Source organism: Caloenas nicobarica, chromosome 5 (genome assembly GCF_036013445.1).
Source record: "Caloenas nicobarica isolate bCalNic1 chromosome 5, bCalNic1.hap1, whole genome shotgun sequence".
NCBI classification, from domain to species: Eukaryota; Metazoa; Chordata; class Aves; order Columbiformes; family Columbidae; genus Caloenas; species Caloenas nicobarica.
In genome coordinates, this window is record NC_088249.1 from 3,051,687 (window position 1) to 3,077,452 (window position 25,766).

The following is a 25,766-nucleotide window of genomic DNA, read 5'->3' on the forward strand; positions in this document are numbered from 1 at the left end:
TATTTTAGCTTCTGATTCGAAAGAAGAAAGTTTCTTACCTTCTTTCCATCTGCTCTAACACATCTTTGTTCGCCTATAAAAAACACAATAGGGCGATCATTAGTTGGATCGATAATGGTTTCGGATTTTTAAAACAAATAACTGAAGAGCATCAACTTAACCAGAATCTTGGTTACCACACTAGCCAGAAAGGAAAATAAAATAGGACCAGAATGTCTTCATGGCATGTGTGTCTAATACTGATGCTGGAAAGACATCAGTCTTTCAGGGGAGGTACAGATCCAGCCCAAATGCCTTGATGATTTTATACTGGTGGACTACAGGAGTTCTAGTGACCAGACACTGTGGGACACAGGATCCCAGTGATCCTAGGGATTGTCAAGCACACCAAGCACCATGCAGCATATAATCCATAGCAGCCAGCTCAGTACCTGAAAAATCTCTTTTGAGCATTTATTGAAAGCGCAAGCTCCACTCAAGGCTCACTTGGAGCATTTATGATTTCTCAACACCACCACATTGTGAGAGACCACATAAGCCAGCTACCAAGCAAAAATCAGCCCCACTTTTTCAGACAGGACACCAAATCAGCCAGACCCATGGAGATAAGGCTGCAAATCTGGTTCTCCACCAGAAGAAAGGAAGCCACTCCAGACAGGGACATGCTGACTAGCAGACACCAGTGCAGCAAAGGAAATAAGTTTCCTGTCCTGCAAGTCTGTTTTACAGCATTTCAGGAAGTTCTCTCATTCCACAATGGTACAAAGTCAGGGGTGTTCACAAGAGCTCCCTCTCCCAGGCAACACTCGCAGAGGAGATGGGGAAGAGCAACACAATAGCTTTGAACCTGCAGCATCCTCCACGAGCACCGGTCAGACGGGCTGCAGCAGCTGTGCCACGGGCAAAAATAGAGCAGGGACAAAAGACATGGAATGGGAAGACTATTTACATCGTGATAAGTCCGTTCTTTGGTTACTACGTTCATTCCAAGATGGAAGAAAACAAGTCAAGATCTCACTCTGTTCTCCCCACAGTCCAGTAAGAGCCCCCTCCCCTGGAAAGGCTGGTTGTTCGTGGGATTTTTTTTATTCCAGAAAATTGGTGATAAAACTAGGAGAGACTGCAGAAGTTTGCTCTTGCTTGCGTTAAGCCAGCATTCTTCAAGGGAAGAAAATCCACATTTTGTTTGGACACTCCTGACTAGGTGTAAAGGACAGACACAACTGCCTTACTTGAACCCTCCATGGAAGAGAAAACACCTAAAAAAGCAACAGGTTTTGACACCAACCAGCTCAGGCTAGGAGCAGCTAAAGAAAAAAATACTCAAGTTAAAAAGAACGGAAGATATTTGATACAACCTCAGCAAACACCAGCTATACCTGCTCAGTCAGGAGAGACTGCAGCTTCTCAACTTCTGCTTGCAGAGCCGTGTTCTGCTCCTTGAGAACCTGGAAGGAAATTTAAACATTATATCAGTTCAGATCTGCAAACCCTAACTACAGCATTTTCATTTTGGCCATGAGGTAACTAAAGAGCACAGAAATCATTCCAGTGAGTTCTCTGAAAGCTACAAGACTACAAAGAGCCTTTCCCCTTCTTTCTTGCTTTACTGTATTAATACTTTTGTCTGTATGTTCCCATGAAAAATTCAGCTGTTACCATCTTTATTCCCTGGCAGAGGATCAGACAGTAACAAGTGCGAGAGGCAAGAGAAACTGCATTTTCCTCCTAAAGCGGCATCAACATCATGTCAAGATTTGGTCACTGCCTCTTACAAAAAACTCATCAGGCAAAGCACATGGTGCAGGATCACCTCTGCAGCTCTCTTCAGCTGCCTTTATGCTCTCTGGATATTTCCCTCTTTATGCTCTCTGTCTGGATTCTTCATACGTATTTTAAAATCCTCCTCAATTACTGCTTTTTTGTTTACGAAGTCTTTTTAAAGACCTGGTAGGTATTATACAAAAGTAAGACGCAGGACATGCGATTTGTGCTTCAGACCCAAAGCTTTACAAGGACAACACAAGCAGGAAAAGAGAGCAATGGTGAATGTTAAAATAATTGCTCTGGTTCGAACCTGGCTTTTTTCTTTCATGTGCATGGGGAAAAAAGGAGCACTTCCTCAGGTGGAAGATACAGAGCTGGTCTGGCTTATGTTTGGGATCAAAGACAGGAGGAAGGAGAGACTAGAAGGGGACACGAGATTCATGCTGAGAGTATTCTATGGATTTCCACAGTATCATGATGATGACAATTTGTGTTCCGTTCCCTGTTCACCTCCCAAGAACTGCTAGAATTGCCCCTCGCTGATTTTTGCATTACTCAGCACAGTTGATTTCAGCACATAACCACCTTAAGGCCGTTTTCCCAGCTAACAGTTACTGCAGAAACCATCACTCTAAGGAAGTTCAGATTTATTCTCTCCTGGGATTCATTTTCACCACTGCACCTGCCATTTAAAAATGTTCTCAGGGCTTTCAGCATGGTGGAACGTCACTAGCTTGGGAGTCAGACTTACTCAAACCTCAACCTCAATGCACTCCCCAGATTGTTTATGCACCCACCTCACTGAAGAATCACTCAACAGCTTTATTACAAAAATCAACTTACGTTGGAGTTTGTTTCCTATTCTATCAATTGAGCAAACTTCTCATTCTCTGACAGCTCAGAGAAACTACGGAGCCTTGCAAGGGACTCTCAAATTCTCTTTGAAAGTGCCACTTTACAGAATCTCACTGAAGGGCTGGGGCTGAAGGGGCCTCTGGAGATCCCCCAGTGCAACCCTCCTGCTCACGCAGGGTCACCAGAGCAGATCACACAGGTCGGGCCAGGCGGGTTGGAATGTCTCAGAGAAGGAGACTCCACACCCGCTCTGGGCAGCCTGGGCCAGGCTCTGGCACCTCCCAGCAAACAAGTTTCTCCTCATGTTCAGATGGACCCTCCTGTGTTTCAGTCTGTGCCCGTTGCCCCTCACCCTGGCGTTGGGCACCACTGAACAGAGTCTGCTCCATCCTCTGACACCCACCCTGAGATATTGATCCCATTGATCAGATCCCTCTCAGCTTCTCTTCTCCAGCTGAACAGCCCCAGCTCTCTCAGTGTCTCCTCATCACAAAGATGCTCCAGACCCCTCAGCATCTCTGTGTCCCTCCCATGGACTCTCTCCAGTAATTCCTTGTCCTTCTTAAACTGGGCAGCCCAGAACTGGACACACAACTCCAGCTGTGGCCTCACCAGGGCAGAGGGGCAGGACAACCTTCCTTGACCTGCCAGTCACACTTTTCCTAATGCACCCCAGGTACCATTGGCCTTCTTGGCCACAAGGGCACATCGCTGGCTCACAGTCAACCTGTTGTCAACCAGAACTCCCAGATCTGTCTCTGCAATGCTGCTTTAATATGTGAATCAAGTTTACTACGTGCTTGCTGACACCTTCAAAGAGCTCCAGGAGACCCACAAGGCATGGCTGCCCCTCCAAAACCACGCTGCCCCTGCCATTCGCTCGGCTCCTCACTAGCAAACCTCCCAACCTGACATTCTGAGATTCAGTCTGAGTTTTTCACCAGGAACATCAGAAGAACAGCAGCACCCAATATGGGCTTTAAAGGAGTTAAGATGATGGAATCACCACCCTTCTCAGGAAACAGGTCTATTCCTAACAGCTAAAGTACACAAGAAAAAGCCTAAGGTGGCAGAGGGTAAGGAGGAGTTAAACTGCTCTCTGCATACACCCTCTAGGAACAAGGAGCAGCTGTGCTGTGTAGACCCCAGACCTCAGCACTAAAAGCTCTGGAAATTTAACTGCAGCCTTATGAGAAACAATTTGGAAGCTCGCAGGAGAAAAATAAACATTTTTACATCTACTTTCACAGAAAAAAAAGAAAAAAGACCTGACAGCATGATAACCCAAGAAAAGGCTCACTCCAAGGCCTTGGAAGTGATATTAGAAGGTGAAATGCAGGGGCGGGGTGGGGGGGGGGGGGAAATCACAATAGCTTTTACTGAACTACCTCTTCTTCCAGATGTCAAAGACCTCACTCTTCACAAGTGCAGACACTGCACTTGTGTTACCCCCACCTCTTACTCTGCTGCACAGTCTGTTGCCACTAGTGTGACATCCCACATTGCTCTTCCCCTGCAAACAGAATACTGGGATTGATCTTAACACCCAGAAGTAGGTTCTATTTAAAAAAAAAAAAAAAAAATCAACATTCAGTTGTATGAACCACTTCACTACCTCCCAAGTCTCGAAAACTCAGTGTAAACAAGCACAATAGCTATTCTGTATCTTACCTTGAATTCTTCTTTTGTGTTTGAAATCTGAGCAAGTTCTTCTCGAAGCTGATCTTCAAGAGTTCTTATTTTGTCATCTTTGATATGAATGCTGAGACAGAGCAGAACAGTTAAATACATTTTCCCATCCAAGTCTTACAAAAAGCATCGTTTCAAAAGAACAAAAAAGTCTGACAAACATTGTTTATCAAATCCCAGAGCTATTTACCTTTTCTGTATCCTTTCCAGCTCATGTGCAGCGGCAGCCTAGATATAAAGAGGATTAACACAGACTTAGGAGACATCACATGATTCAATCAACCTTTCATTCCACAATATTAAAAAGCTACAACAAGTCATTTGGCCTCTCAGCACATGACTCACCAGCAAGAGTGAAAGGGGTAAGCTTGTCTTCATGCACTTTAAAGAAAGCAATATATACCAGGCAAGCATGCAGTTACACAAATGGAAGATCTCAAGGAGATTCATTTGACAACCGGAATTCTCTCTGATTAAACGCTATTTCCACCTCTGTAATGAACAGGCTGCATAGCGGTAACAGAGGGACAGCATTTTGTTTGGTTCTAAAAAGATATCTATGGTGAGAAAGGGGGGAGTTGTGCACTTTTGGGTTAAAAAAAAAATATTAACAGGGATGCTTATGACCCTGTTATACAAATGCCAGGACTGCATCTTCAAACACAATTGTGTTCATTCCTGTGAAGTGTCCTGCACTCTGCACGCCTGCAAATCTAAACCAACCAAGCAAACTGCTTCAGTAACTTGCAGATCCAAGTAAGAAAGATTTTTCTGGTGAGGGAAAGGTAAGAATCAGGCCTCCCACCACATATAATAATTCCGGGGAATCACGTATTATCCCAATCCAGTAGTCTCACATCTTTAATGTGCTTCAGCACAGCTCACTTAAAGCCAATGGATCTGCATTTGCATTTATGACAATAGATAGTGGGAAGGGAGTAAAATTAAATATTTCATGAAACAATCATTTCACCTGTTCATTTGTCAGAGCCTGTAACTTCTGTACTTCTGATTTCAGGGACAGGTTCATATTCTGCAAGACCTGAAGGAAGGAGAAAAATAAATATACTTGCGCAATGCACAGAGACATTATTTCTGTTAAGTTCACTCTCCAGTGCAAAGTATTTCAGGTTACTTTTTGAAGGACTCTAAAGGTAACAGCAAGGAAAGACATCAAGGTTTCTTATCAACAGTTCCCCAGCATCAAAGCATTGCCCTGGTCTAGAAGGGCAAAAAGATCAGCAGACTTGTAGCTGAAAGAGCTGCTTCTAGACCCAAAAGCAGCAGCTTCATTTTGTACATGCAGCCAGGGAGCCTCTCCCTGTATCGGCTGCATTTACACATTTCTATTGTACCTTGAGCTCTTCTTCCTTGCTGGTTAAGTTGGCATGTTCATTGCTAAATGAGTCCTCCATCTGCTTTATCTGTTTGTCCTTTTCCGCAATCCTGCGCAAATGAGAAATGGTAACATTTCAGTACTAAAAGGTTTTGGATACAAGTGGCACATGAAGCATAAGGCTAAACACAAAATACACGCTGGCCCTTCAGTCCAGCTCCTGCTCTAAATCCTGCTGACAGTACACTTTGGGTCCAAAAGCTTTCCCATCCGTTTTAAATGCTGTTTGCCTGCCAAAAAATTTATGAGACATTCCCTAGCTCTGAAACACAACAATTACCCCATCTCCCAAAGGGAGAAGTCTCCTGGCACAGTCATATAAGCCCAAATATTAACAGTTCTTCATGGTCACGCACATTCCTGCGCTGATCACTGCACACAGGCAGCTGTAACAAGAAAGGAGACAGTCCTTCCATGCTGCATATAGAGCCACGTACAGACTCCAACCCTGAGGCCAGACATGGAAGGGAAATCCATAGGAAGCCGTTTCCCAGCTCCTAAGTCAATCTCAGTGAAAAGTTAAAAGCAGGGATGGCAACGTTTCCTTCACCGGTCCCTCCCGTATGCCTTGCACGTGTGTGGAGGAACGTGGCACGCGTTAAAAGCCGGTAACAGCTCCCAAATACCAGAGGAAACAAATGCTCACACTTTGTGTAGTTCTTCTGCCAGGACTGAAGCTGAGGTCTGCAGAAGGAAAAAGAAAAAAAAGAAACAGCTGAAAGTAAAGTCAGTCAAAGAATGTTCATCTAAAGTGAGCCAGGAATAGCATTCGTAAGATTCGTCTAGTCATTTTAAACTGGCACAGGACAATTCCAACTATTTCCTGGCTAAGGAACATTGAGGGAATACCAGCACATACTCATGTCCCTTCTGCTTTGTACTAAGGGAAAAATAAACCATCTGATTTGCCCTTTACCAGATTCAAACAAGCCACGGAGATCACCAGCATTTGTCTCCCAAGGATTAAGTGCTTTATGGGACATTCTGCTGACAAACCACTCAATTTGAATAAAACCCCAAACAAACAAACAAAAAACCTTGCACAGTGCATCAGGACTTGAGTTAGTAACAGAAACAGCAGCATAAAACCAGCAAGTGGCATTTTTGCACCCTGGAAAAAGCCTGTTCCTAAATGGTCACCCACAATGGGGCAGGAGAGGGGTTATCAAGGCATCCAGGGATATCTGCAAACTATTTCACATCCAGTTTGGTAGCAGCTGTGGCAGAACATCTCTTTTCATTTGTGCTTCACATACATGGTTCTCTCTCCTTCCCCAGTCTTACGCTCCCTCAAAATCCAGGATCTTGCAGAGCTTGTGCCCATGGGACCCGACAGCAACTCCCTATACTATCTTATCCAGATCAGACCAGAGAGAACAGCATCAGAGGGGAAAAAAAAGGGAATAGTTCCAGTCCCAGAGGGTGTCCTTAATGACCAAAACAGTTTCATCAACCCCCATGTCCCAAGCAGTCCCCAGTGCATCCTCACTTCCCCAAAGTGCTGTTTTCACACCCACTGGCCATGGTGGAAAAACGACCCTGCATTTTCATGGCCAGCGGGGAAAGCACACGCCTCCTTTCAGCCGCCTCCTTGTGTAACCCAGAGCCAAAAGAAAAAAAAAAAAAAAAGGAAATTTCCCTGGGGATTTATTTTCAAAGCCTTTTTAAAGAACTGGGATAAGAGGAGTAGGTCATGAAGATGCTGTAAATCCAGAGTGTCACTTTCTTCGCTACTCTTCCCACCCAAAGGGTTAAAGCTCTTCAAACAAAAAGGGTTAAAACTCTTCAAACAAAGCCACGTGATACATTTTTCGGTCTGATGTTGAATTTAATTGAACTACATCAAGCACGTCCATGATTAAAAGCAGGACCCAACAGCCTCCAGTTGTGCCCACAGAAGGGACGGCCTGAGCTGATTTCTGTGACCCAGTTCTACATAGAAGCAACTTCAGTGACTGAGGTTTTACATTGTGTTTACAACAGAAATAATCTCTCGAACAAACTAGCCAAACTAAAACTTCAGAGACTGAAAGAATTGAGAGAGGCATTGTGCAGGTTCGGTGGGTTTTCAGTGGTTTTGTTTTGGTGTTTTTATTTTTTCGTTTGAGTTTTTCATTCTGCACGGCAATCACCACTGGAATGAGCAAACAGCTTTATATGAGAGCTACCTTAAGACACTGTTTCTCAACCCAAGGGAAAAGCAGGATCAGACAGTTCACAGGACTGCAAAAAGACCAAAGAACCACAAGACAGAATTGTACACATGCAAAGCTACAGAAAACAAACATTCAAAAAGGTATTCTACCCTTTGGTTACAAATGAAAGCCACTACAGAAGAAAGTAAGTGGATTTTTCCCCCAAACAGACAGCAGAAGTTTAAGCTTTAAACCCGTTTGAGAAATATTAGAAACATTAGATGCTAACAAGTCTTTGCTTTCAGCATTATGTCTCGTATCCAGCTCCAAAAAAACACCCCACAACTAATTTTTAACAAAAGTTCACAATTCAAGGCTACAAAAGAAAGTCTGAGAAGATGCTGTACCTGGGCTGCCATTTGTGAATGAAACTTCTGAAGCTGAGCATTCAAAGCATCATTCTGCTCTATCAGCTCCTTGTAAGAGAGGACAGAAAGAAAAGCAGGCTGAGATGTGCAGCTAGTCGACTTGTGCTAGGATTAGCTCTTAGCCATGATTACGTTAGTAAGAACAGTTTAGCATTTACATGTCAGACACTTTTCAAAGATACTATTTGTCTCCCCACTAAGATCAACCAGTTTGAGTAGAAGCGTAAGAACCTGTTCTGTATCAAGAGAAAAAAAAATATTCCCTGCCCCACTGCACGCCATTTGGTTTCCCTGACACCCTCAAGAGCTGTGTCCACACTGTCTGTCACCACTGGATGCCAGGAGATCACTCCAGAAGAGCTCACACCAACGAAGGTATGCGGCTGCTCTTCCAGGTTGTTCCCCAGGCCACAGGATCATTCCGCAGCTTGGGAAATTGCCTCGGTCAGCACATTTTCCTGACTCGCCCAAAGTGCTTCTCAGGTCTGAGGTGGCTGCAGATCTCCTCATGGCATCACACACAAGGTCTCACTTCATAAATTACAGAATCACAGAGCGGTTGGGGTTGAAGGGACCTCTGGAGATCCCCCGGTGCAACCCCCCTGCTCACGCAGGGTCACCAGAGCAGATCACACAGGTCGGTCCAGGCGGGTTTGAATGTCTCAGAGGAAGAGACTCCACACCCGCTCTGGGCAGCCTGGGCCAGGCTCTGGCACCTCCCAGCAAACAAGTTTATTCAGATGGAACTTCATCTGCTTCAGCTTGTGCCCATTGCCCCTTATACTATTGCTGGGCACCACTGAACAGAGTCTGGTCCATCCTCTTGATACCTACCCTGGAGATATTAATCAGCATTGATCAGATCCCTCTCAGCTTCTCTTCTCCAGCTGAACAGCCCCAGCTCTCTCAGTGTCTCCTCATCACAAAGATGCTCCAGACCCCTCAGCATCTTTGTGTCCCTCCCATGGACTCTCTCCAGTAATTCCTTGTCCTTCTTAAACTGGGGAGTCCGGAACTGGACAGAGAATTTCAGTTACCAGATGACAGACTGGCACACAGTTTCCTCATTCTTTTTTCAGTGGGAAACCTTTACAAAAGCAGCATTTCAAGGATATTCCTGTGTTTATGTTGGCCACCGAGCAGGAGGAAAAAAAAAACCAAACTCTTAAGATACTTGAGCAATAGTACCTGCACCTGCATTTGCATGGAGTCCTCCGCAGAAGCTCTCTTTTGCTCAGCCTCCATTAACTGCAGCATCCTCTGCTCCAGCTGCTGTTTTGACACCATTGTATCAGTAAGTTTACTGTGCAAGCTCTGGATTTCATTGTCTTTGGCCACAAGCTTATTCTGCACATCTGTAGCAGAAATGTCAGGATTTTAATTCAAAGTAAATATTTCACTTTTGGGGAAATAACTTTCATTGTAAACAGGGAGGTTGATTAGAAGCCTCATTCCAGCAAGCCAAGGTTCAGCTCTCTCATCAGCATTCAGACTAACTGGTATCACAACATACTATTTCCCCAGGGTGCTGAAGCCATAATGACTTCACCTGAGCTTTGTTTAAGCCATTTATTCAAAAAGGCTTTTTCTTTTTTTTTTTTTTAAACAAATAGCAACAGCCAAATCACTGCACTAAGTGTTATTTGGGAATTTTGTAATACATGCCTTGTTGCGCTGCTTCATGTTCTGCTGTTCTTTTCCTGAGATAAGCCTGGATTTCTTCCCATCTTCTTTCTGCTTCCTGCTGCTGGACCTTCACAGTAAGAGAGAGTGGATGAAAAGAAGTCTAACCTTTAATTTATTTTTGAAACATTCAGAGTGCATCTCTTCAGTGCTATTACCAAAACATAAGGCAATGAAGTAAAGTTGTTTCTTGTTTCCATTAGGGCACATCAGAGAGACAGAGAGCCCTGTAATCTACCTCCTAGAGTCATTTAGCTTATTAATTTGAAAGGCAAATTGTGAACTAGATTTCATTATAGGCTCTTAACAGGATGGTTTCTGTAATATGGAAGTGTAGCATCTTTGCCCTGCAAGTTCAGAATTAACACTAGAAGCCAGACTAACCAAGCATCACAAAATATCTGCACCTAGTAATGAGAACATGTCTCAACTCCAGATACCAACTCTCCACCTGCAAGGGCTAGAGACTGGGAGAACTTATGGTACCTAAGACTTAATTGCAAATACAAAAAAAAAGTAATGAGATCTGCATTGGCATTCTCACCTGAAAACACTATGTTTCTTCTGAGGGAAAAAAAAAAAGTATTAATACAAAAGACCTTTTCTTCCAAAGAAAAGGAAAGAGATGTATCCAGAAACCAGTCCATTTACATTTTAATTCTTCAAAAAGTAGGTCTATTTAAAAATGTAAAGACACATACATCATTTAACAAAAAAATAATCACACAAGGACAATGCCATTTGGATGAATTACACCAATATCAAATCTTGCTGGAACTGGAACTGTAAGTTCATAGAAAACAAAGTTCAGCATCACCAGTTAAGCTTTTATAAACATATTTACCTGGAAGAGTAAGTTTCACTTCATAGAGTGGTTTGCCATCACTCAAAACCCCAAGTACCAAATAAAAACATTAAATAAGCCCAGAGGCTGGCTCAGCCCATCTGAAAATAGATACTTGCACATCTAAAGAAGCCAGAGAGATTTAGCGGCCAGGGAAACAGCTGAAGTGATTCTCACACACAACTCAACAGGCAGCGAAAACCCAAATCACCTTCAGCTGAGCAACCGCCTGCTCCGCGTTCTTCTTCTGCAGCTCCTCCTGCTGCAACTTGCTGCTCTTCTCTCCCAGCTCATTCACCAACCTGGCGTAATCCTGGCGCAGCTTGTTCAGTTCAGCTGACTGCCTAAAAATACACATTTACACAGCTTGTTTGTGGGGTTTTTTTTCCCCCCAAGAAGCATAGGCCGTAACAACAGCTACTCAAATATTAACACTAAGTCCTATATTTGCAGCCAGAGGGTTGTACTGGGTGATTTGGGTTTGTTTGTTGTTGGTTTTTGGTTTTGTATTTTTTGTTTGTTTGTTTTGGGGTGGTTTGGTTGGTTGGTTTCTTTCTTTTTTTTCTTTTTCCCTCCCCTACACTGCTTCATCCTAGGAAAGGGATGAGGGTCAGGTACTCTTGGCCATCAGCAAAGCACCCCACCTAGTCAGGAACAAAAGGTCAGCAATAAGCCACAAGCATCAGCTCCTTTAAAACATTTGCAAGCTGACAGGCATAATTTGGACAGGGTTGTATAAACTAAAGAGGCTCAGCAAAAGGAAAGGTCTTGCATAGAAATTCATATTCCACTTTCCATAAAGGATTATTGATCTCAGACTTACTCAAGACTGTTCCTCCTGGACTACTGACTGCACACATCTCTTCAGACTTTATGTTGCCTCCTGGCCTTGACTTATCTACTCACTTATGAAGGTACCCGGTGCACTCTCTCCTTAGGGAGAGAAGATGCATTTGTATAGCCTAAGGAAAGAATTTTTAAAGGCTCCTCCTCTGTGTCTAAGCAAATAAGATAAAAATACAATGCTTTTTAAGTTGGCCTGAATTAAGGATTATTCAAGATAACCATCCGAGAGGTAATGATGCTTCATTTCTACAAAAAGGGCACCTAAAATCAGGGTACCGGTGCCCTTCTCTGAGCGCTCGTTATATCAGCCTACTCAGCAGGCAGATAAATTCAAGTGCCACTTCTGTGGTGCCATTAACTGCAGGGTAATGATTTTTTTTTTCTTATTGCAAGACTAATTTATAACTTTGGAGCTGTTGTCCTCCCGAGGGACCAGCATCAGCACCTCTCCAAAAGCCCCAGGGGAACAGACACACACCCTGCCAAAAAACACCAACCGTGGCTGCTCACTTCTGCGCTTCCTTCTGTTAAAGCCTCAGCGCCCGTGCTCTAAAAGCTCAGGTATCAAATTGATAAGAGACAATCTGTTTAGAAAGCCTTGGCTCAATGCAAAATACAAATAGCTACATCCCCCACCCAAAATAAGTGTTCCCAGTTTAACCACAAATTCTGAGACAGCCAGGGAGACGGAAATGGGAGCAGAAGCCAGAATAGCTCTTCGGGGAAGGCTTAAAAGCACACAGAGCTCCGAGCAGCTGCTGACATACTTGCTCTCCATTTGGTTGGTAGAAGTACTGACAGCATCTCTCAGGATCCCGTTTTCCTGCTTCAGGTGGCTTATTTCTGCCTCCATCTGCTCACGGAGTTGCTGGAACTAATGAGGGAAAAAGATCAATTCCAAAAAAAGATTAAACTATGAAGCAATACCAAAAGAAAACACACACATGCACACCCCCCGACACACCCCCCCAAAAAACAGTAGGTATCACATTAGCTTAAATAAATCTTAAGTTGATTTTTTTGGAGAAGGGCAGCTTTACCTCCTTCCTCACATTCCCACTCTTAAATTATACTGTGCAACTTAGACCCTCTTGCCTGAATAAAAGCATCTGTTTCCTTTTATACCAGTATATCGACCTGTGTATCAAGGCAATCTTTTGTTTCTAAATAGTGTTATTTAGGATACTGATTGCTCAGCTGAATAACTTTAGATACCTGTCAATAATTGGGTATCATTAGATTATGCTTCCAACACGAAAGAAATTAAATACACTGTGAATTAACATTAGAAGTTTACAAAGCCTTTAAACAAAGCAGAGCAAGTATAAAATAACTAACAATACACAGATTAGAGCGTGTAAACTGCAAAAGGCTAGTCCTCATCTAATATCCTGAATTCAAGATTATGAAATAGACACTTAATAGGCTTTGATTGCATTCAATGCAATAATATGCTTTGATTGCATTTTCAACGTGGTTCCAAACCAAGGCAGAAAGAAGCCTTGATAACCCAAGGTTGCTTCAGAATAGTGCAAACAAAATCAAAAGATGGGATTCAAAGGAAAAACTGACTCTGCATATGCAGATGGCAGCATGGCTGGTCTTGCAGCCCAACGACCTGCTTTGAAAATCCTCCAGCACATAGAGCTGTAATACTTTCTTCCTCTACCAGTGCCAGTTTGGAGATTTGGCTGCCACCATTTCCAAGACCCGGTTTCATCAAAAGGCTGACTCGTCAACGAGGATTTTGTATATAAAAAAAAATCCAAACAAATGTTTGTGTAACAACCACAGGAGGAGACAGCAGTCCCTTGTAGAGCAGCCACCAATACCCATCACAAGCTGGTCTTGGTGCATTTGGGGAGTTTTCTTCCCCCGCCTCTTTTTTTTACTGCCAAGATCCCAACAGAAGCAGGGCCACAAGCCCCGTATCAGCTTTGATAGCTAAGTTTTGGCTTCTCTGCAGTGCTACAGCAGATCAGCAGAGGGAGCAGAACCAGAGCACAGGTTCCCCTGCGCATCCTTTCTCCAGCTTCACCTGCGACACCAGCATCTGAGACCCTCTCGAGGTTCAAATTAAATTCTCTCTGCTCTGGAGAAGATAGTTCTCCTCCAAAACTGCAGAGATGCTACTTTCCAAAGTGCCAAGGCAGAAGAAACAGCATTAAAGCTGGAAAGTTCACATGCTGGGCTTGATGCCATGACATTTATATAGGAAAAAAATACTAGAATGTCAAATCTAAGCACCACTCAAGTTGGTATAAGAGGGGTCATTTTTCTTAGCAAACTTTAAGTCAAACTTCTTAATCTGATGAAAGAAACTCTTCTGAGGTTACTCCACTACAACACAACTTCAGGAGAGAAAAACAAGGGTCTTAATGCAAATGTCTGCCCTTCAAATATTTTCAGCAAAGCATTCTCCCAGACTGATATTTTTTGCATATTACATTATGTTGTCACTCTGTACCATAATTTTTAAAAGTGAGATTTATCAGCTGGTAAATGATCATTAGCATTAGTAGCTCTATCAAGCTATTTCAGTTAGATTTCACACTTTAATTGGATGACATTTCAGCAGAATACCACAAAGGAAAAGTAACTAGATCAGATACAGGCTGCCTAGCACCAGTCTTTTACAGACCAGAGCAGAATTGCCTGTGAAAACACCTTGTCTTTCCTTCAAGCCAGGAAACTGCCAGAGTTTCCCATCCTGCCCAGGCTCAGGGCAACCAGTGAAGCCCATTTCTGCGTGAGCAAACAACAAACGTTACGCCCTGGCTAAAGCAAAGATTTCTCAGCACTGATCTGGCTTGTGCACAAACACCAACTCAAACCATTCTGGTGAAGCATTTACCTTTATCTTCATCTGCTGAGATTCTTGGTAGCTGACGTGTATTTTACTCTGAAAAGTGCCGTGCTCCTTTTCCAGCGCGTTGATGCGCTCGCGCATTTTCGCCGTGAGCAAGCCATTCCTCTCCTTTTCTGCAACCAGCTCCTTGGGTGGGAAGTAAAAAGAAAAAGGAAAAGCAGTCATCTACTGGTCTTTTCTAGAGAGAACTAAAAATATTGCAAGTGTGCATCAAACCAAAGTCAGCTTCAGTCTTTGCTCAGAGAAATTACAGCATTTGACCTGACCAGACTTCCAGCACCTCTATGAAGGTTTAGGATTGAATTATCCCATAACCCTATGAACCTAATCACAGTGAAAAACAAATTGACGGCTTATTTATAGGTTTTTAGATCCAATCTGTTGGCCATCGCCACAATACTTATACTATACAGCCACATTCTTTAGAATCCCATAGAAAGCACTTGGCACAAACACTGATTATACTTCAGTATTTTAAAATTCCACACGCCATTGATGTTTGCAATAGCGTATCTATGACTGTAGAAAACCTTGACCTATCTTTCGATTTCTTGAATGCAAAATTGAGGTACTGGAGACAGTGCAGGAGGGTGACGAGGCTGGTGAGGGGCCTGGAGCACAAGTCTTATGAGGAGCAGTTGAGGGAACTGGGGATAATTTCACTTTTAAAAAAAAAAAAAAAATACGGTTTGCCAATTTAAACACTGATCTTCTGTTGTCTCAGAAGAGATAGAGTCTCATTTCTGTAGGGTTTGGCCAAATTATAGAGTCCTAACAATTAAAACCACAGATTCCACACAGGGCAGAGCTTACATTTTCATCCCAAGTTTAGCAAAATGGAAGAACGCAGGTAAAGAACTGTGGCAAAACTACAGAGCATTTCAGAGCAAACAACTGCTTTGCAGCAGGTTGCAAAGCCAACAGTTTTGCCAGAGAAGATGGGTTATTAGTACCCAGCAACAGCCAGAGAAGCCCTGAATCCCACCAGCATGACACCACATTATAGCTTTCAAATGAAAATACACATTGCTATTTAGATTAATCATTTATTAGCTAGTAATTCAAGCCAGACACCTGAGAAATCCATAGAGCTGCTCCTCTGCAATATAAATGTGCTTGCTGTAGTAAGCAAAAATACTAAGTGCAGCTTTCAGTAAGCTCCCATCGCAGAATGAGGTATTTGTACCATCTAAGCTTCAGGTGTCTCCAGCTACACAGCTCCTTACAGTGCCAGGGAGCCTTGACATATAATTTAAGTGCTCTAAATTGTTAGCCTGAATACCCTCCATTTCTTCAGAGCAGTTATAGTTTTTTTTCCACATTTTAATTTAAATAAAAGCTCTTCTCTCTTTTAGCTCCAACTTACTAGCTTCAGAAGGCTGTTGGCCCTGAATGAGAGCAGTGACAAGTTCAAGCCCACGTTCACAGGTGCCTTTAGGAACCTGTCACACCAAAAGTTTTAAGCCACTTCTGCAAATACAGTGTAAACAGCTTGCACAAAGCCTTCTCCAAGTTATATTTGCATCTGCTAAGATGCAACAAAAATAAGGGCATTGGGAGATGTTCTGGTTTCTTTCTAGCCCTGTGTCAGCTCCACCACCCATGTGAAGCCCTCGCTGACCCAGCCAAGTCCATGCCAGAGATCCTGGGATGATTAATTCGCACCTAGCTTGTGTTTTGCCAAATACCTTTGAGGTCAGGCACCTCTTGCTCTCATTTATCCTCTCCAGTTATCATCCTGATGAATGTCCCTGAAGGAACATCTCTGCACCTCTAAGTCCCTCCATAGCTTTGGCAGCATTTTCAGAAAAACACATTAATTACAAGATAAGAGCTTTTTGTCGGTCAAGCTGAGCTTTTTCTCTTGTCTATCCTGACACTTTAGCACTGCAGCAACTTTGCTTTTACCCATTTTCTCCCAGCTTTCAGGAACGCCCATATATTCCTCCTTCTCCCTTCCCTCCCCCAATCCAAAAGGGAAAAAAATCCCCTATGGCCCCTATTTCTCTGCAGCTCCTACCTTGTCTCCACAAGCACCACTTTGCAGATGTTTTTTTCCCAACCACATCAGCACCTTCATACACTCCCTCTGCTTCTTCACCAGCAGATACCTCTCCCCTTTCATCCTGCAATCCTGAGCCAGAGTCTCTTTTTTTCCCCACAAACACAAGTCTTTTCTCCCTACAGTTCCATACTGACTCTCCCAAACCTCTTGATCCCACCTGCAAATACAGACCTGTGTCCTGCCAACACCCACTCCCTTCTTCCCATCTCATCTGCCAAGGCTCCTAAAACCCGTGTTCTCTGGTAACTTTGCTCCCATCTTTTTGTGCCCAACTTCTGTCCCTGAGCCTAAAGCCTGCAGGCTTCCAAACCAGCCAAAACATAAAAATCCTCCCCTAGAAGAGTCTCCAATTCACTCCATATCCACCGAATAATTTCTTCTACCATAACTGCTTTCCTCCAAAACCTTTATTAAAAACTTAAGTTTCATAAACTGCTTTTGACAGCGGTGCATCAGCATCCCTCTAAGTCTAAAGCAATCAGAGCTGCAACTCAAGGGGCTAAGCAGGCAGTTTGCACTCTGTTCCTTCCTTCTTGAAGAAAACTGATGATTGTTGTGCCTAGAAGCACACAAGCATGTGAATGCTACCAAATTAAAACTATGATGCAGAAAAAGCAGTTAATATTTGCATCCACAAAACCATATTACACTCATGAAGGAAGTGTTTTTAACGTAATCTTTTGAAAAGAGAAACAGTCTCAGCTTAAAAGTCTCAGTAAATGAACTACGGAAAAACTACTGGAAAATAACTCTGCATAAATACACTAATGGCATCATAAAACCAAAACACAGTGTCTCGGTAAGATTTCCCAATATAAAAAAATCCCACCTTTCAATTTATACTAAGCTCAGTAAATCAGCATTTGCTGGCTGCTCGTCCTACGAGCTCCTGCTCCTCTCCCACAGCTCTCTCTCTGTCAGAACCTCTCCATACGTACCTGGGTAAGCTGCTTGCACTGCTCCTTCGCAACGGCTGCCTCCTCCTTCATCGCGGCGAGCATTTTCTCTTTGTCTTGTAGCTGATGGGCGGCTGCAGCCGACTCAGCCTTGCTAGCCTGAAGAAAAAACACATACAAATGATCATACATGCCAGAAGAACTTGCACAGCACACTAGCAGGCAGCGGAGCAAACTTGAGAGGAAAAAATGGCCCCAAATCTTCCGTCTGTGCGGTGTACGTGGCACCGCCAGTACCCAGTTCTGCTGCTAATGGATCCTGCAGCACCGATTTCATTAGAGGAGGAAACGCATTTTGAAATGCACTGAAACCAATTAAGAGAATAAATGGGCTCTTAAGGTGCTTCTGTGCTGGAAGAAGTGGCACTGGGGAAAAGAATGAACAGCCATTAAGAGAAATAAAGGGAAAAAAGACACAGAGATGCTGAATCACTCAATAATTGAGGTTGGAAGGGACCCAAAGATCACCTGGCCCAACCCACACTCGAACATACAACCCAGCTCGCATTATAACTACAATTTCTTGAAATATCTCACAATTACATTTTTGCTGGCACACAGACACACAAAGTTTGAGATACTACAGGGAACAGAACTGGAAGAACTATCCCCACGGTCCTGCCGCTTGCACACTGGTCCTAAAATGAAATAACTGTGGTAAAGGGTAAATCTAAAAATTTGCACTCAGACTTCACTCGAGTCTGATAACTGAGGCAGCAAAGTGGAGTGTCAGCCCCCTAAACCCGCTCCAAATTTGTTTGGAAGTTCTCCCTTAATGGTATTGTACCGCATACACACACAAGACACATTGTCAATGCCTTGCATGAGCTAATGATAGGAGAATCATCGCATTTCCATCTACAGAAACTTACATTTTTGGGGTTTTTTTTACAAACCCAGAAACCCACTTTGATCCTTGACATTTACCTTTAAAACAAAATACTCTTTAAAAAAAAAAGCAGAGCAAGCAAGCTGGCTGATGCTCTGAATAAGATACGGGATAACATTGCAAGTGTACTTACTACTACACAGTTTTCAGCCAAGCACTGAAACGAGGGCCCAGAGAGGCAGTGAAGTCTCTGTCCTTAGGTTTTCAGGGCACAACAGGACAAATCCCTGAGCAACTTGCTCCAAATTCACCGTTGACCCTGTTTTGAGCAGGTGGTTGGACTGCACAACCTCCGACACCCCGTCCAACCCTAATTATGTGATAGGCTACTACACTGCGTTAACAGAATTGACACATACCCAGTTCTGCATTTCTGTCCTGGTATCGTATCTGCAGAAGAATTCGGAATTGCAAGACTTCAAATGTGACAAACAGGATGTTACAAGCACTAAATGACAATTGTAATGAGTCACGGGAGGGAGGAGCAGATATTGGTGGTCACCATTCTCTCCTGGCTTAGTACAAAAATTAAAAAAAGAACAGGTTGCCCAGAGGGGCTGTGCAGTCTCAGCCCCTGAAGGTCTCAAGCCAGACCTGGGCTGACCTCAGAGCTGACCCTGCTTCGAGTAGGAGGTTCAACTACAGATCCCGATGTCCCTTCCAAATCAGAATTGTCCTACAATCCTACAAAAAATATCCAAAGAAGTCAGCAGACTAAAATGTACAGATTTACAAGATGTAGAGACTTGCAACACACAGAATTAGCTGGTTGCGTGCACAGCCACGGCATCTTTTTCCCAATTTCTGCTATAGTTTACCATCAGATAGCCTTCGCCCACGCCGACACACATCCACCAGCTGCAGCCCTGCATTATATACCATAGCCTCCGTGGTTATGTCTGCTCTTTACGAGCGGTCAAAAGCCATCGGCCCGTCTCGCCGGCCCATAGGATGGCAGATGGCAGCACGCAGATGCTGACAATTGCTTTCTGCATGCAAAGCAAGCGCAGACCAGCTGGAAAAAAAGAGTCTTCCAGAGACAGAACGCAGAAATCGCAACAGAATGTTGATATAGCTAATTCGACAGCATCTCTCCCAATTTCTACCTATTTAATAGTCTTCTCTCCCCCACCGCCCCCCAGTCATTCACCTTTTGCAAGACGTCATGAATTGCGCCAGATTTTTCCTTTAACACCTCCACCACGCAACGAGCCTCATCTTCAGTGAAGATCATATTCTTCATGGCCACTACAAAGTCTTTAAATTTTACTTCAGCATTCTCTGCAACACAGAAGGGAGGATATATTTACTTTGGACTCCATACAGAATTATTTGTTTTGCCTTGAAACAGCGTGTGATGGGGTAGCATTATGCCTTATATTTAATTTCAGTCTGAAATGCCAAGAAGCAAGAGGTCATGAACATTCAGCAAAAAAACAACATATCCCCGATTTAAATCCGATAACAGTCTGCCAGCTCACAGTTTTGGGAAAAAAATCCCACCACTTTTGTTTGTACAGTTGGTAACATTTATAGTGTTGCTAGTAAGAAGACAAAGCATAACACAGATTTTTGAGAGGGAAAAATTAGCATGAATGTCAAAACTTCAAGAGTCTTTCCTAGTGTATTATGACAGCAATTCAAACTGAGCTCTCAATTTAAAGGACAACCTGGCTGCACAAGCAATATGCAAATGACAAGGTAACGAATTTAAGAACTGGCACAGTTCTGATTACAATATATGGAAAGCAGAAAAATACTCCTTCAATCTAAGTTTGGAAATGAATTGCTGCAGAAGGAGTCCAGTAGTATGAAGATAAATCTGTAAGTGTTTAAAAAGACAGAAACAAGCAAACACAATTCAACTCAATGAACTTACATTAACAAAAAAAAAAAAGCGTTTCTTCATAAAAAACAGGCTGCACATACGTGGGTCATTAGGTGGCCCCCTAACTTAAGTAAATGGAAGCACAAGACCAAGGCACCCAATATCTCTGTCAAATATTCAGCAGTACACAAAAGCACGTGAAGGGATTGTAGGGGGGAAAAAAGGAAAAGCTTAAAAGTGATGCTTGGTTCCCAAAGCTCACAAAGAAGGGTCTGGGTCTCTCACCATAGGTGCTAAACATACCATTAAAACCAAAGCTACACAATCCAAGCCACTCCAGAATTTGAAAAAATAATGAAAAATAAAGTGCTGGTGATACTAAGGCCCTGAGAGAAATTACAGAGCGTAACAACAAATCACTGAATAACAGAGCCTGGGGAGGCAGGGGAAAGCACTGAGAAATTCTAGCATGCTCTCTCCTGGTCCTAAATCCAACTTACTCTTGGCCACAGACTTCATATCACATCACTGCTGCACTGACATCACCCGTGACGCTGTTACCAGGAATATGCCCAAAATCCTGAGACCACAGTCCGGTTTAGTGGGGAGTCTAGAGCAGCTTGGCCTGGCCCAGCCTGGCGGAGAGGAAGACCTTGCCCTTGCACCAGAGCAGCTTACACTGAGAATACAGGAAGATTGCTATATCGGGAGGGCAAATCCCAGCTGACACAGGAGAATTAGGAGCTGATACAGAAGGTGACAGGTCGCTAAGGAAATGAGAAGGGACGGGTGCACACGAGAGGCTGCAATGCTGCGGGGCAGTAACATGCAGCCGCTGAGCCAGAAGCACAATGGGAGCCTCAGGGAACCCCACAAAGGGCTGCCGGGAAGCTTTCAAGTGAGCATTTTGGAAAACAAGGCTAAAAAGAGAGGTTTCAAGGAGTGCAGTGAATGACCAGGCAGGCAATGTTGGAAAGCCAGCCCAAACCGGAGCGGGGAGTCACCGCTCCAATAGTCACTTGGCTTCTCCTCGCTGGCTGCCCACAAATGTGAGGGTCTCAAATCGCTGTCTACAACTACCCAAAAGCAGGTTGTAGCATGGAGGGTGCTGGTCTCTTTCGCCAAGTAATTAGCAATGACAAGAGGAAACTGCCTCAAATTGCACCAGGGGAGGTTTAGATTGGATCTTGGGAACAATTTCTTCCCGGAAAGGGCTGTCAGGCATTGGAACAGGCTGCCCAGGGCAGTGGTGGAGTCACCATCCCTAGAGGGGTTGAACAGATGTATAGATGAGATTCTTAGGGACATGTGCTAGTGCTAGAGTTAAGTTACGGCTGGACTCGATGATCTTAAGGGTCTCTTCCAACCAAAATGATTCTGTGATTCTAAGTCTGGCACACTTTGAGCAGGTCAGTGGCCTATTTCAAGTTTCCGGGTGAGAGACAATGCTCACGAATCACCCCAGGCCTCCATGAAAGAGTATGAAGGAAGCTCCCCTGTGTCCCAACCAGTTCCAACCACATTAAAAATGAAAATCCAAAGTTTTGCTGCAAACTGCCAGAGTACCTCCACCAGCAATTTGCTTCAGATAACTATGTGCCACACTTGGAGATACACATGGGGCCATCAGCCCGAGCTACCTCCATGAACAGCCCGAGAGCTGCTCTCCCTGTCTCGAGCAGACTCCAACAGCCCGTGCTGAAAGCTCCAGAGTCCATCACTGAACTGATGCCTGAACGATGTCGTGTAAAACCAGCACTAGCTCGCGTGCATCTGTGTGGTCTGCGACTGCCCGTTCGCTCACTGTGAGGACACAAAAGCCTACAGTCAGCGTTAAAAGGATTTGGATGGCGCAAAACCCTTTCAACAGTGCCAAAGATGGGAGAAATGAGCACAGACAAGAACTGTGTCCTGCAGCCACAAATGTTTTCCTCAAATCACTTCTTCCTAACCAATAAGGGAGGATTCCCCTTCCCCACATACACAGCATGCTTCCCCTGTTCAGGTTTCCAGGCAGGCTACACCAGAGACAGACGGCATTATCGGTTTCTTACCTTTATCTGTTTCATTCTTCTGTTTCTTGCCACTACTCTTCTGGATCCCCTCATTCACATTTTGTTTTGCTACTTCAACCGCTTCTCGCTTTTCCAAAGTGCCACCATCAGAATTATCCATCAAAGGAATATAAGTAGTTGGTTGAATAAGAGGCTCATCCACCAAAACTGAAATCAGAAGTCCAGAAGGGTGGATTAACATCAACATTTTTAGAGAAGGTGTGTAACATATTAGAGAGTTGGATTAAAGCTTCTCTAACCTCAATAGCCAGTTAGTTATACTCTCAATTACTATTATCCTTAACTCATTAAAGCTCTTCAGGCAAGTTCATTAAATAAAGGTCTCTAATGCACAGTAATTTGATAGCTTCAATTAAATTTCTATTTCCAAAATTGCCTTTTACCATTTTAACAAGTAGCAGAGAACAACCTTATGTTTTGACTTTCATTTCACTTTAACAAGAAAGTTGCACATGGCATCAACGAGACTGGTTTACTTGTGGCTGCATATGAAGTCCTTCAGCATCCCTGCAGCATGAGCATAGTAAAGACTTTTGTCCCTCTTCTGTTAAAAGCTGGTACCCCCCTGCCAGCATTTTCGCTTCGATGACATCACCAGTGAACTGAACCATTTAAGTAGAGCTTGCGGTAGGGACAGCAATCAAGCTTATTTCACATGCAGACTCAACGGCACTTAATGAAGATCTCTCATCTGTCAGAGCAGGCTTTAGGCATCATTAATATTCAGAGAGATACCCAGAGGTACCGACCGACCTCAGGTCTCCATTCTCACAGCACTGTGCAAGCGTGGCGAGGATCAGTCTCTGCCCAAACAACTTGTCAGCCTGCGCCGCCAAGACAAAAGAGGGGAGAGGAAGAGTGACAGACCAGGGACAGATACGGCCAGGAAAAGAGCTGGATTTGCTGCTTGCCCAGCTCCTCAGCCACTGCCCATAGAATCATTTCAGTTGGAAAAGAGCTTCGAAATCACAGAGTCCAACCGTTAACGCTGCCAAGGCCACGTCTAAACCATGTCCCTAAAGAACCTCATCTCTGCATCTTTTAAACTCCTCCAGGGACGGTGACTCCACCACTGCCCTGGGCAGCCTGTTCCAATGCCCGACAGCCCTTTCCAGGAACAATTTTTTCCTAGTATCCCATCTAAACCTCACACTGCCTGAAGTACGCGGGACATTGTGCACAGACCCAGCCAGCCCAGACCAAAGGGCTGATGAACAACAGATGCCACACAGCAGAGCAGAGACAGGAGGAACTGGGTGGGATGCAAGGTTTCAGGCATCAGTGCAAGATGAACACGCATTCCCGGCTGCCAGAGAGCTGGTTAGAAAAGACTTTTGTATTCCAGCTGCTGTTAAGGAGCAAAATAGGCCAGATGGACCTTCTGTGTCACCTGCTAGAGTCTTTCCACTTAAGCAAACACCTGCAGTTACACTCAAAAGTGAGGAGAGATCTCCCCTAACAGAAATATCCACCACACAATCCAGTTACCATCCTCACCTTTTCCCTTCCTCTCCATATTAACTTCCCCTCCTCATTTTATTCCCCTCCTTTCAAAATCTATTTAATACCACATTTCACGGTGTCAGTAACATCTGAAATTCCCAAAGTACTGTCTTGGCTAACCCAGATGCCCATTGCAGCAAATTTCTCTCTGTCGTTTCAGAGCAGTATCTTTAAAAGAAAAGAGCTTGCATTCAAATAATGCATGAGCTATTCCTGTGTAACACTGACACCTTCACTGATGCTTATTTGAGCATTAGCCACAGACAGGCAAGTTTCTGTTCCATGAAGTACATCAGGAAAAGCACAAGCATGTCCACAAAAGGCGATCACACCCTAGGTTCCCCAGGAGTAGGTTTCTTTCAAAAATAATCTGAAAGCTTTTCAGTTATAACACACAGGAACACAACATGACCTCAAACTCCACCCTGGTCTGACCAGAGCCTACAACTGATCTAGACTCTGATGACTTGACCAAAAGATAAAGGGAACAGTGACCGACATTGTCTAGTCCTGGAGCAGCCCACCAGCGGCAAACTCCTTCGTAGCTGTCCCAGTAAAGAGTTTGGAGAAGCTTAACAAGGTGCCCTCACAGAACTTTATGGTCACACTCTGCCCAAAAGCCACAGGCACAATGACACTCATTGTAAAAAAAAAAAAATAAAAAATAAAAAAAAAGGAACAAACACAGAGGCAGACTGAGCCAAGAGGAGACAAGAAACAGCGTCTTGGCAGAGAATGAGGGATGACAAACAGTAAAAGCCTTGACGGCAAAGATGAGCAGTTTCTGTTGGAACAATGGCGAGCTAACAAAAGGACAATAAGAGAGGAACGTGGTCAAAGCAACTGGCTAAAAAACCTGCAGTCTTGTTTGGGGCAGATGACTGTGGCTGTTCCAGACGTGCCTTGCTCAGAGCAACTCAGAGTATAAGCTGAGCAGGCTCTAAGTCAACACGTTACTCCTCAATTCAAGTGTGGCTGTTTGGATCCAAAAGAGTTCAGAAAGGTTCACAGCGTCCTCCCATGTTCAGTGCTACCAGATATTCCTAAAATTAAACAGTACCTTGGGCTGAACAACCTTTCCGACCTGGAATTCCTGCTTTTTCAAATTAAAAGAGTTATTCTTCTATGAGTTTCTTTTTCCAAAAGATGAGGGACTGAAGCATGGATGGCAAAAAGGTTTAATAGTCAGGTTTATCTGAACTAATAAGTCATAGTCTGTATTCTCACCATTATCAACTTTCTGCTTCTTTGCAGAGACTTTCTTCTTTCCTGATACATTTTCTTGCTTTATCTCCTGGTGGAGCAGCACTTGATCTTGCTTTTTGGTAGGAGATACAACAGAATCAGTCTTAGTATCTTGATCATCTGTAACAGACAATTAAGACAATATGCTTTTCTGTATATTCATATCACCACTTTGAAATCTGTAATAACCAAAGTCCACTCGCAGGAAAGAGAAACCCATGTATTTCAAATCAGAACACAAAGTTATCCAAACACACTTCCCAGATCAGACGTGACCCCAAAGCAACAGAAAGGTTGAGCAGAATCAAGAGCCACAGCCACCCCGTGTTTGGACAAACAGGAACCTTATTGGCAAGCAGAACACACGGCAACGCAAGTAACAGTTGAACAAATCCAATCCGGGTTTTACTGCGACAGAGCAGACAGCACGTGTTACCCCTATTAGTTTCTCATTTGCAAGAAGTATTTTATTCCCCCCGTAAACCCACTCGGGTATTTTACACACACACCCCCAATAGCTACTGGGACTGTGAGAAGCAGAAAACAAGCGTTTCACATTAGGGAACTGTTCTTTTTAGAAGTTGTTTCTAGTGAGAAATTTTTTTATCTTTCTGGACAGCCTGTGCTCTACGATATTCTTGCCAGAGCCGACACACACGATACGGGGTTGTGGTGTCAGCTCCTGTAATCAAG

General features: G+C 43.7%; 1 protein-coding gene across 8 annotated transcripts in view; it reads right to left on the bottom strand.

Annotated features, from left to right (window-relative positions):
* Nucleotides 1–25,766, bottom strand: part of KTN1 (kinectin 1) — an 82,215-nt gene that overhangs the window by 30,295 nt on the left and 26,154 nt on the right. For all 8 annotated transcript variants that reach the window (XM_065635442.1, XM_065635441.1, XM_065635440.1 and 5 more), the window contains exons 3-19: nt 25,056–25,193; nt 22,305–22,472; nt 19,573–19,703; nt 17,516–17,632; nt 14,498–14,638; nt 12,411–12,517; nt 11,009–11,141; nt 9,936–10,023; nt 9,459–9,625; nt 8,250–8,318; nt 6,354–6,391; nt 5,667–5,757; nt 5,285–5,353; nt 4,502–4,539; nt 4,294–4,384; nt 1,380–1,448; nt 39–73 (exon numbers count right to left, since the gene is read on the bottom strand). In XM_065635442.1, the coding sequence (XP_065491514.1) occupies nt 39–73; nt 1,380–1,448; nt 4,294–4,384; nt 4,502–4,539; nt 5,285–5,353; nt 5,667–5,757; nt 6,354–6,391; nt 8,250–8,318; nt 9,459–9,625; nt 9,936–10,023; nt 11,009–11,141; nt 12,411–12,517; nt 14,498–14,638; nt 17,516–17,632; nt 19,573–19,703; nt 22,305–22,472; nt 25,056–25,193 (1,690 nt within the window). The remainder of the gene's footprint in view (nt 1–38; nt 74–1,379; nt 1,449–4,293; nt 4,385–4,501; nt 4,540–5,284; nt 5,354–5,666; nt 5,758–6,353; nt 6,392–8,249; nt 8,319–9,458; nt 9,626–9,935; nt 10,024–11,008; nt 11,142–12,410; nt 12,518–14,497; nt 14,639–17,515; nt 17,633–19,572; nt 19,704–22,304; nt 22,473–25,055; nt 25,194–25,766) is intronic.